Genomic DNA, 12,622 nt, shown 5'->3' with positions numbered 1-12,622 from the left:
CCCTCCTTCTCAGCATAGTCTTCTCATTTCTATGTGACCTTATGCTCTCCTGGTTTTCTTCTTGCTTATGTTACTATTTCTTCTAAGTCTTCTTTTTTGGTCCATCTTTTTTTCCCTGAATTCTAAGGGTTAGTATGTCCCAAAGTTTTATTCATAACCTTCATACTTTCTCCCTTAGCACTCTCATACAGTCCCAGGTCTTCAGTTGTCTATAGATCTGACTCCCGCATCTCTACGTAGCACCACAAAATCAATAGATTTAGACCTGGAAAGTACTTTAAAGTTCATTTAGTCCAAGCCCCTCATTTTATGTATGAAGAAAAGAAATCCAAAGAAATTAAATAATTTGCTTAAGGTCACACAGCTAATAAGTGGCATACCTGGGTTTTGATACCAGACCCTCTGACTTCAAATCTAGTCTTCTTTTATCTGGACCATACTACCTTCTGATAGATCTCTGATCTCCTCTCTCAAATCTAATTCTGAATTTTTGATACTTCTGCCTGGATGGTCCCACTGACACCCTAAATTCACTTTGTCCACGATGGAACTCATCATCTGCTCCCAAATCACTCTTCCTTCCAGTTTCCCTATTTGTGTTGACTCCATCATTCTCCCAGTTACCAAGGCTCAAATCTCAGAATCACCTTTGACTCTCCATTCTTCCCTACCCTTAATATCTAGTTAGTTACCAAATTTATTTCTGTTTCCATCACATCTGTAACTACCACCCCACGTGAGCAGAAATGATATAAGGACACTCTCAAGGTCTCTCTGAACAACTTTGAAATTGATTATGTGATATGGGAGACACTGGCAAAAGACTGCCTGGAATGGTATACCCACATCAAAGAAGGTGCTGTGCTCTATGGGCAAAACAGAACTGAAGTAGCCCCAAATAAATTCAAGATGCACAAATTTAGAGAATCTACCCCAAATGTTCACATGGACTATTTGTGCCCAACCCCTCACAGAGCATTTTGAGCTTAAATTGGTCTGATCAGCCATAGTGGGACACACTGTAACCTGACTTTAACATAGTGATGTCATATTTGATCCTCTTTGAGAATGAAGGACAACAACCAACCCATCAACCACCATCCCACTTATACTGTCTACACCTTAGGTGAGAAGATTAGCTCATTATTATGTTTGATATTTTTATTAGTGACTTGGATAAAAGCTACTTATCAAACTTGCAGATGACACAAAGGAAGGAGGGAGAGCTAGTACCTTGGATGATAGTGTCAAGATTTAAAAAAAATCTGGACGTGCTAGAATATTGAAATTAATAATAATAATAATAATAATAGTTGGTGTTTATAAAACACTTTAAGGTTTGCAAAACACTTTATGTGCATTATGTCATATGACCCTTGCAATAACCCTGTGAAATGGGTGCTATTTTCCTCATTTGTCAGAAGGAAATGTGCTCTTGTTTGTCCATGATTATACAATTAGTAGTCATTAGAGGGTAGGAATAAGGAAAGGGAATAAACATTTATTAAGCACCATGTACCAGGTACTGTTGCTAAGCCTTTTACAAATATTATCTCACTTGATTCTTACAACAACCCTGGGAGGTAGGGGCTATTATTATCCTCATTTTACAGTTGGGGAAACCAAGGCAAAGAGAACTTAAGTGACTTGCCCAGAGTCACACAGCTAGTATATGTCTGAGGCTAGATTTGAACTCAGGTCTTCCAGATTCTAAGCCCAGTGCTCTATTCATTGCACCACCAAGCTATCTGCTCCCCACCTGAGGAAAGTGGGATACAAGCCTCAGTTTCTCCTAGCCCCCATTCAGAAATCTTTCCCACAACACTATTCTGCCTCCCAAACTAATAAAGTGTATTCAATGGGAACAAATGTTGAGTCTCAGACTTGAACTAAAAGTAACCTCACAAGTACAAGATGATGCAGGTATGGCAAAACAATGATTCATCTGAAACAGATCAAGGTTTTAATGTACTATAAACTCAACATAATTCACTACTCTAATATAGTGGGCAGGAAAGCTAATGTGGGTTTAGGAGGATGCTCTGAGAAAGGCATTGCAGCCAGCTCCAAGCAAGTGATAATTCTGCTCTACCATGGTCAAATCTCAGATTGGACTATTGGGTTCAGTTTGGGGCATCGCATTTTAAATTGGTCATTGGTAAGTCAGAGAATGCCCAAGGGTAAGTAGGATGCCAGAGGTCTTTGAGGTGATGCTTTATTAGGACTAGTTGAAGGAACTCAGGCTAATTTAGATGGAGAAAAGAAATTCCATTTCTGCTTCTAAAATCTCTCTTTCTCTCCCCCTCTCTCTCCCCTTTCTGTCTCTCTGTCTCTGTTTCTCTCTCTCTCTCCCCCCTCCCCCTTTCCTCTCTTTCCCTCCTCCTCTCCCCTCTTCTCCCCTCTTCTCCCCTCTTCTCCCCTCCTCTCCCCTCCCTTCCCTCTCTCCCTCCCTCCCTCTCTCCCTCCTCTCTTTCTGTCTCCTTCCTCTCTCTGTCTCTGTCTCTGTCTCTGTCTTCCCTCTCTCCCTCCTGTTCACATTGCCTATACTCTAGGTCAGCACTTTATCTCTTCCCTATTCTGTTTTATATTCTTATCAATGACTTGGACAAAAGCATAGATGGTATACTTACCACAGTGGCAGATGACCTAAAGGTAGGAAGAATAGCTAAATATTGGATGATAGTGGCGGGGAGAGGTGGGAAGGGAACATAGGGCTGTCCTTAAACATTTGAAGGACTTCAAGGTATTAAAGGAAATAGATTTCTTCTCCTTAGCCCCAGAGAGTAAAAGCAGAAGCTGTGAGTGGACAGGCAAGTTTAGGGTCAAGACAAACTTCATAAAGTCTGCTTGGTTGAGGAGGTAGCTTCCCTCACTGGAGGTCTTCAAGCATCGGCTGCATTACCACTTGTGGAATTTGTTGTAGAGCAAGCAAGTTTTTGTTCATTTATGGATTAAATTGCATGACCTTCTAAAGTCTTTTTATTCTAATATTCTTTGATTTTTTAAAGGGTTGGCATAGGAGAAATGTAATATACTGCAATCTAAAGACAGTCACCTTTAGGAAGGATCACAGAGAACAGGCTGTGGTGGGAATTCTCCTCTGCCTTTTTTATGATGGCTGCTTATTGGAAGAGATGGGTTACCATGTAAAATACAAATTTATGTTGATATCACTTCAGTATCTGGGCTGAAACAGTTTTCTCCTTATTCTTCCATTCAATGAATTCACTGGACTATTCCCAAGTTATCTCTTCTATAGGGTGTTCCTAAAGTGTGGACACATAGGCAAAAATGCATATTTTCAAGAAATGAATGAAATTTTCAACAACATTTTATTTAATTGGAATATTAACAAATAAAATCTTCAATATGATTTCCATCATTTGTGATGCAAAGGTTGATGTGCTTTGCAAGATTCGCATGAACTTGATGCAATAACTCCACATTGCCATCAATTTTAGCACATTCACTCTTTATGCATTCAATCAGGTGTGTTGCATCTGTGATTTTCATTGAGTACACCTTCTCCTTTAGCATACCCCAGAAAAAGAAGTCAAGGGGGTTAAGGTCTGTTAATATTCCAAATATTTCAAAATATGCATTTTTGCCTATGTGTCCAGACTTTAGGAACACCCTGTACAGTGGAGTTCATCTCAGTCTTAAATTTTTCCAGTGATAGTGGGCCCACACACCTTCCCCTGGTTTAGACAAATCCCCAATTCCTTCCTGTTATTGGAGACTTTTCCTTGATAGGATTTAATTCACATTTTCAAGTTATTGATAAAACACATTACTGCTTATTCCAGGTCCTCTAAGTACTGTGAACAATTAGATGTCATTTTCTCCCCTCTCCCTCCCACCCCAGGCTGTTAAACAAAACCTTTGTCAGGAGTTTAAATTCAGAGTAAAGGAGGCAAGATTTGCCAGGTTAAGCTAAAGTTCAATGAATGAGTCCCTCCTGGAAGTACTTGAGGAATTCTTTCTTCAGATCAAAATTCTACATCTGGAGCAAATGGGAGACCAATAAATCACTTAACTTTTTATAATAATCTTTAAGGGACCCGTCAGATCCCAGGGTTTACCCAAGTTGGAGGCTATTTATGGCTGCTGTTATTTCTACATGAGTCTCTGGTAGAGTCTCCTGAGTTTGATCATTCTTAATTTGTCCTAAGTCAACTAAATCAACAAAAAGGTAAATAGGCACCAATATGAAGGGTTTTTTTTAATTAAAAAGTTTTTGGTAAAACTTAAAGCCTTATTAATCTTTTGCAGATGACAACTCATATATTGCTGATGATTAAAGATACCCATGTGTTACATGAGGGTTTTCAGCTTCACAACCCATCTCTCTTTTTCTTGATCTTTTGGTAAAATTATAAGCTAAACTGGTGACTTCATAATCATTTCCTTGGCAACAGATTGATATCACAAGCATAGAGGAAAATAGCTCTTAAACACAAGTGTCTTCAATAACAGCAGGAGAAAACAGAAAACTATTGGCAAAGTAAATTGCTTTTCTTAAAACTGTTTTCCTCTCCCCCCCACCCCCTGCCCCTTCCCCATGTGCCTGAGTGTAAAAGCCTACCTTTAAAAGTGCCTTATCTTCTAGATCAAACACTTAAGAGAAAATGACAATTACAAAGCTTAAAACACCCTAGGCAGAGCTAGGAGAAAAACCTCTACTGGACAGTTGGAAATACATCAGTGAAGAAATATGCAGGAGTGCTGAATACACTGTTTGTGTTTCTTCCTCACATAATTGAGAATTGCAGTCAGATTTTGGGGGAATTATGTTAAATTTGATGCCTAATGGTCCTCTTTTTCAGGGGGGTCCCTCCCCCTTGATCTCTGTGGCTCTTTGGGTTGCCAGGTTTTCTGGGCAGGAGGCTTAGAAAGGAAGGAAAAAAAAAGAAGTCCTAAGGGAATTTGTGTTTTTTTTTCCCATGGTGATTTAATGTCTTTTCAGGATAAAGGCACAAGTGTCTGACCAGTCAGCTCTGACTATTCACTATCCCATAGTTACAGATTATCTGCAAAATCAATAAATAGAAAAAGAAAGAAAGAAACTTTTAGCTTCAAGCACACTGAAGACTATACCCTGGAATAAATCATTAGCAGCAGGTTTCAGAGATTTCTTCATCTTGTGGCAACCAGTTTGTTTCAGTTACAACCAGGTGTGCTGTGGGATCCCCACATATTGCCAATTGGCCTGGGCCTGTGCAGCAAAGCTCGAAAGCAGCTATAGAAACAATGCATCACTGACAACTTCCATCCATCATCCCAGTATTCTACCCATGGTCTAAGCAGCAAAGGATGGGCTCCATGTGTGGAAGTTCCCCTCTGGGAGGAACCTTCAGGGCTTATATGCTTTTAAAAGAAATCTGCTAATCGTCTTCTATGGGAGACATACCATAACACAAGCTGCCTTGTGGGCTTAGTCTGCTTTGCAGACAACTGGTCTTAGGGGCTTGTAGGAGGAATAGGCTTATTATGTGATACAAATATAAATTAACACCATTCTTTAGTTTGAGAGAATGGATCTCTCAGTCATTCTTGCCTGGTGTGAATCTTCCCAATCACCATTTGTGATTTTCCACTGGAGATAGACACAAGGAAGTCCATTCCTATATGTCCTCCATCTTCCCAATTTAGGGTGGGTATGTTCCATTGGGGTCAGCTTGCTTGGATGGTTCATAAATTTGGGTGCAAATGATTCCACCTGCCCATAATTTCTCTCTGCCTATTGTTTTGCCTGGAGGAAAAGCATACAAATAAGTTTTTTCCTCAGTGTTAAACAGGAAGGCTGTTTCCTGATTGACACCAACTCAGTGGACCAGATTCAGTTATTATAACTTGTATTTACCAAATTAAAGCACACTCATACACTCTCCTTGCTCCTGCTCCAAATCTGGATTAGCAAATTAAAACCTGACTAATACTTACTGCTTTAAAGTATACTTGCATCGGAGCTTTGTTCTTAAAGAAATGTAAATAAGAGACTTTTCTAAATAGGCTCTGTAGATGATTAATTATGGCATCGTCATCATTTTGCCTGGGAGAACTAAATTCCCTCGTTAAAAAACTACCTCTCTGAGACTTTCATGTGAAAGCTTCACCTCTCAGATGTCGAATGATCAAAATGCTGGAGTTCTGTGTGAGGTCAGTAATTGCACACACATCCTGGTCCCCGTGAGCACCAGTTCCTGTTGGCCTGTGCACTGACTTGCTCGTTTGGCAGGCAGAGATGGGTGTTTTCCTGTGTGCAGTGGGTAACCACATGGGTTTTGCCAGTGTGTCTCAGCTGCTGATGCCTGGAAATTTGGCCCTGATTGTTTATAGAAATGAAAAGCAATCTGAGCTGTCAACCCTGATATTACCTCAACCTGTATAGAATGTGGTAAAAATAATGCAAGATTTGTTTTTTTCAGCCTGTTTCATATTTTCCAGGCAATAGATTGCATCAACCTAGGGTTCATTTTTAGTTCTTTGATGAGCTGACACAGCACACTAGAAGGAAAATAAGAATACACTTTTAACATAGAAGGGCCACATGGTCGAAGTTGCTATCTGTGCTATTTATTAATAACTGGGGAACTTTTGAGCATTGAGTTCCAGCACTTTTGAGGGAGATAGGGAGGGAATGGGGCAAGTTGAGAGGGAGACCTTTCATCTGGGCTCTCCCACTGTCCCCATCCACTTTTGCACACATTTGCAAAATTCTTATGCTTTTCCCTCTACAAGTCTCATGCTATTATTTATTGACGCCCCCAAAAGCATAGTGATTAGCATGAGTAGTAATAATGCCCTTTCATGTTCTTTCCAAAGTCTTGACTATGCAAATTTCTTAGAAAATGTTTGTCCCAGGCTTTAGCATCTATGTTATAATTCACTATGTTTGCAAAAACTGGTTCTACTGTTTACCTGTGGTATACTAATGTCTACAGTACATTCATGTCCTTATAGGGGCTGGGGTGGGGGGCAAGTGGTAAGTATGTCATACACTGTCATCGTTTGTGACTCATCCACCATTGGTATGGTTCTCCTAAGGCCTTTCTCAAGTGGAGGAACATCCTCATAGCCTTGATCTTTGGGGGTAATAACCCCTGTAAGATAAGCTTCTCAATAAATCCTTTTTCAGGGTTGGATATAACCTTTTATATCGTCATCTTGTCCTTGTACTCTGGGCTTATTTCCTCTTCCCTGGATTATTTGGTTGCTGTTGGCATGGCCTTTGGGCCAGCTGGGTGGCATATTGTATAGGGTGCAGGGCCTAGAGTCAAGGAGATCTATCTTCTTGAGTTCAAATCCGGCCTCAGATACTTACTAGCTGTGACCCTGAGGAAGTCACTTAACCCTGTTTGCCTCAGTTTCCTCATCTGTAAAATGAGCTGGAGAAGGAAATGGCAAACCACTCCAGTATCTCTGCCAAGAAAACCCCAAATAGGGTCATGAAGAGTCAGACATGACTGAAATGTCTGAACAATATCAAATGTGGCCTTCAGCTGGAGAGCTCACTTCCTTTCTTAGAATCCCATTCTATCACTTCTGGAGCCTCTTATCCCTATCCTGCAGTTCATGGAGCTCAGATGCCCTATTTTCAGCCAGCAAACTTTTCCATTGGCTACCCTTAGAGTCCAATGACCATAACACATAAATCCACCAAGCCTCACCATTGCTTTCCTGGGTACTGAGAACTTCCAATGCTTGTCTGATGTTAAGTTTTACTGCCCATGAAAGCAAACATCACCTCCGTCATGGCCAGTTAAACAGTATCTTTTACAGTGGACTTTTGCATATCTGAAACCCACCCATCCAAAGCCAAAAGTAATGGGGGGAGGGGGAAGAGATTTTATTCTGCCATGTTTCTTACAAGGGGAGATCAAGGGTCAAACTCAATTCATAAAATTACTGCAGTCATTTTCAGCTGGCTGAGTAAATTCACAGATCAAAAAAAAAATACGGTGGCTCATAAATGATTTCTGATATGCACAATTCGAGGTGGCTTTTTTTCTCTCAGCATGTGGTGCAATGCCTGCCAGAAACCATCCTCACCGCTATTGACAGGTAGATTAGAAATGGTCCAAGATGGTTTCCATCATTCCATTCTATATTCGTCATCCATTTAAGCCACTCAGTGGGAGTACAACTCAAAGCCTGCTTTGTACAGATTTCTTCCTCATATTTTGATCTTCTCTTTCAGTGTGGTGCTCACCTTGGGCATGTTTTCGATGATGGGCCCCGACCAACTGGCAAAAGATACTGCATAAATTCTGCTTCCTTGTCTTTCACTCCTGCAGAGAATGGTAACACCGAAGACAACAGTCTCAGCATCCCTGCCCAAGCTGGCAAAATGGAGCTGTAGAATCAAATTCAATATGAGACAACGATCTTACCAGTTAGTAGGGGAAACAAAAAAAAATACTACTATCTTATTCCATATATGCATATATATTTTCAAACATAGAAGGTCAGTTTGTGCTATTGGTTTTTTCTTCCTCTTCTTTTTTGCTTAAACAGAGAGGCCTTAGACATGAGTATATTTTGCTATTGATAATATTCTTAACTATTTGTATGTAGATTTGAGGAAAAGAGATAGTTTTGAGAATGCCTTATCACTAGATATTTGAGTACCAAGCTGCAATACTTTCTTAAAAGTGAATTTAAAGAATCTCTCCCTTGCACAAGAAGGAAAGGGTGATTTGGCCTCCAGACTCCAAATTAGAGTACTCCCATGTCAAGGCAATTTGAAGAGAACTGAGCCTGGGTAGTGAGTTCAGACCTGCAAGACAGATGGCCTTAGGGCATTTGTATGGATCTATTGAAGATAAGGATGGAGTGATGCCTTACCATACTTGTAGGCTTTGTGGAAAGTTTGAGCTAAGCAGTTTATTCCCACTAAAAGGGTGTGAAGGTCTAAAGTCTTTCCTTATGTTAAATTGCTGCCAGATCTGAGAGGGTACAGGGAGTGTTGTAGAAGGGGGAAGTAAACATTACCTCACTTTCATGCCTTTATTTTATTTTATTTTCCATTGAAAACATTGGAATGCAAGACAAATGAAAAAGTTTGGGCTCCATTTTGCTCAAGGTTCATACTAAAGAACACCTGCCATGGCTTTTTCTTATGTCCTCCCTTCCACACCCAACACCAGCTGCAACTGAGGCAACAGTTTGGGAAATTTGAACTGCTTAAATTAAAATATTGGGAGTGGAAAGCTTCAAACCAAAGTAGGAGATATGGTGGAAAAACTAAGGGATACACTGATGACTGGAACCATTGTATGGCAGATCATCCTTGGGCAGACAGGACATGGAACAATTCAACAGAGCCCCAAAGGTGTGCTAACATACAAGAGGGTGCAGGGTACTCTATAAATGTGGAAGTAGGATTTGTGGGATTAAAGAAGGAAGTTAGGATTAGGTGTCTCAGGTTCCAGTCCCATGCTTGCCATTGGTCTGCCATGTTAAACATTACTCTATCTGCCTGCATCCCCAGGTATGAAATGAGAATTAAAGCATTTGTAAAGTACATTGAAATCCTCAGGGCAAAAGCACTATATTGCTGTGTAATTAATATGAATAATAATAATACTAGCTTGCATTTATGTAGTGCTTAAAGGCTTGCAAAGTGCTTTACATATGTTAACTCATTTGACTGTCACAACAACCCTGGGAGGTAGGTGCTATTATTGTCCCCATTTTACAGAGGAGGAAATTTGAGGCACAGAAGGGTTAAGTAACTTGCCCAGGGTCACACAGCTAGTAAATGTCTGAGGGAAGATTCAAACTCAGGTCTTCCTTGACTCCAAATCTATCACTCGATGCACTGAGCCACCTAGCTGCCTCTAAATATTAGTACTATTGTATTATTTTTCATTTTCAAACCAAATTTTGTTTTTTGTTCTAAAGGCTTTGAAGGTTTCAGGCTTGACGATTGAAATGGAAAGGAGTGGAGAGTAGGTTCACCTAACAGACTGGCATGAAAACAGTGGGGTTGAGAGCCAGCAATATGGACTGGTTTTATTCTTACACATTTGTATTTTAATATTTAGTCAGAATGGGGACACACATTATTGTTGCACAATAAGATTGGAGTAGGAATCCAAGATGGAGTGATGTCGCCTCATGCTGCAGTGGTCTAGAATGTTTGCTGACTAATGCTAGACCTAATTTGTACCAATTAGTAATTGATAACTGAAGTTTTAGCTTGGGGCCTGAGTTTGAAAATGCAACTCTTTTATAAGTAATTAAAAAGGAGGGAATGAAAAAAAACTCATGGAAAGTACCATCTTGCCTCTTGGAAACTAAATTAAAGATAAGGAAAGAATTCTTTGGAACACTGGAAAAAGAAAAGGAGTAAAACCAAAAAAGATTTGAGTACCAATGCTGATTGCATTCATGCTGTGAGCCCCTAAGATGTATCCTAGGTCCCTAAAATCCTGCTTCCTTTTTACTGCAAAATGGGCTGCATCTAGATGAATTTGAGTCTCTCCCCGTCAACCCCATGGCTGGTCTTCTCCTTGTGCTCTAAAAACCCCAAGTGTCCCTCTTTCCTCCCTGAGGTAGAAATTGGGACTAAGATAGACCTATCTATAGCTGCCTTACCTCTAGCCCCATTTCAGGGATCTACTACATTTAGGCCTCCTTGAAGATCTCTTTTGAGGCTGGCCAAAGTGTAAGCAGGCACTGGAAATATGCCATATATTCATGAATTCTCCTCTGCTGGTTCCTAATCAGGGTGGAGTCCCACCTCCTCAGTCACTGTCTTCACGATCTATAGTTCTGAGGGATCCAGAGAAGGTTCAGTGGTCCAGCTAATAAGAAGTACCAAGTGCTTTGACTATAGCTGCTAAGTTTTTCATTAGCCTGTAGAAAAACCTGCCTCAACTTAATTGGACATTTACCATGGCACTTGAGTGGAGAAGGTAAAGAATAAAGGGGGCTTTTCTCCTTAAGGAAGGCTCCTCTCCCTTGGTTTCTTCATTGCCATTCCTTCATCTTGTCTTTATGGGGTTTAGTATTTCCTGGGAAAGGATTATTCTCTTCATTTTTTTTCTTTCAGAAAGGCCCATTTTCTCTTATTGCATTTTCCAACATCAATTTTAAGAAAAAACACCAATGTCCACTAACAAAGAAGTGGGGTGCATACATGTGTTTTAATTCCATGTTGCTTTTGGATTTGTATTATCAAATTTCAGTATATTTCCGTCTCACATTAAAAAAATATTACTAAAACTTCAATGAGCAATAATTTCAGCTGTCATGCACTAGATTTATTTTTGCAGGATATGGAGTGCAATGAACTGGGTCAATATGGTGAGGCACATGTGATCTGTGAGAGTTACACCATTTTAAAAGGAAATTCATTGTGCTCTCCTTCCATGCATTACAACGTGGTATGGGGCAAGATGGATTTCCTTGTCATGCTATTAGAACATGCTGGACCCTGCTTGTATTATAGAGTACAAACATTGGTCTGCTTGTGGTCACAAGAAAGGGACCTTGAGAGAGCAATGATATAAATACTGCCTTAGGAGAGTATTTCTATATATTTAACTTTGCACTTCTTTTATGCTTTTAAAATCTGAATCCAAATGACGTAGCAGTTTGAGAATGTATTTTACAATAGTCTTCCATATTGTTATTTTATTTGAAATGTGTTTCTTCAAATATGAACAATGAGAAAAAAGGGATGTAAGCTAGGGAAGGGATTGTATCTTCTTTGTATCTTCCAGCACCTAGGACAGTGCCTTACACATAGAAGGCGCTCAATAAATATTGTTTGTTGAATTGAACTTATCGAATTGTTGAATCAAATATTTTTGCCTTAAGTAGATTTGTAATAACATTTACCCCTCTAAACACTACAAACTTTTAAAAAATCTTATAAAATGTTCAGTGGACAAAGCTTTTCTTATGTCTATTGTATTATGAAGAGTTATGCAATAAAACTCCTTTATAAAGAAATGTTTCCTGCTTTACTTCTTTGAGACCTCTTCCTTTAACTGGGCTTCAAATATGGGTCATCAGTTGCCTTCAGAAGCATGGCTGGAACAAATGAGATGAGCTGCAATTCCTTGCTCGCACCAGTTCTTAGAAAAATACTTCAGGAACCTAGAAGTGGTGTCATATGCCTATGGTTGAGGCTGAGGCTAATGGGTTTCTTAAGTCTGAGATTTCTGATTTGCAGTACGGCAAAAACCTATGGGATATCCACACAGTCTGGAACCATTTTGGTGAGGCCTAGGCAATGGTAGGCTGAAAAGCCTCCTAAATAGGGATGAAGAGGTCCAGTGCAGAAATGGAACAGATCAAAGCTTCCATGTTGATTTATAGTGGGGTTAGGCCCACGAGTGGCTGCTGCATTTCTAGCCTTGGTAAGGTAAGGAAAACCAGTCTCAAAACAAGCAAGAAGGCAAACAAACAACAACTTAAGGGTCCTCAAAAAAATGGAGGCAAAGCAAAGATCTACAAACCCACTCAACTTTCACCTTTGCAAAATCATCACCATCTTATCATTCCTATTAGCATAGGGCTTTGGGGAATTCCTTTGAGAAAATACTTTGACAGCTTCTAAGAATGACACAAAACCAGTGCCTCAACTGCTGCTGAAAATTTTGGCTGA

The 12,622-nt window shown here is 39.9% G+C and overlaps 1 protein-coding gene across 1 annotated transcript in view; it reads left to right on the top strand.

Moving 5' to 3' along the window:
• MSRB3 (methionine sulfoxide reductase B3) overlaps nt 1–11,964 on the top strand; it is a 200,866-nt gene extending 188,902 nt beyond the window's left edge. Inside the window, exon 7 of the mRNA XM_036760234.1 lies at nt 8,201–11,964. Coding sequence (XP_036616129.1) covers nt 8,201–8,362 — 162 coding nt within the window. The 3' untranslated portion in view covers nt 8,363–11,964. The remainder of the gene's footprint in view (nt 1–8,200) is intronic.
• The last annotated feature ends 658 nt before the right edge of the window (nt 11,965–12,622 follow it).

The sequence above is a fragment of the Trichosurus vulpecula genome, chromosome 5, assembly GCF_011100635.1.
Source record: "Trichosurus vulpecula isolate mTriVul1 chromosome 5, mTriVul1.pri, whole genome shotgun sequence".
Classification (NCBI taxonomy): Eukaryota; Metazoa; Chordata; class Mammalia; order Diprotodontia; family Phalangeridae; genus Trichosurus; species Trichosurus vulpecula.
Note: the sequence above shows the minus strand (reverse complement) of the source record. Positions and strands in the feature narration are given on the sequence as shown.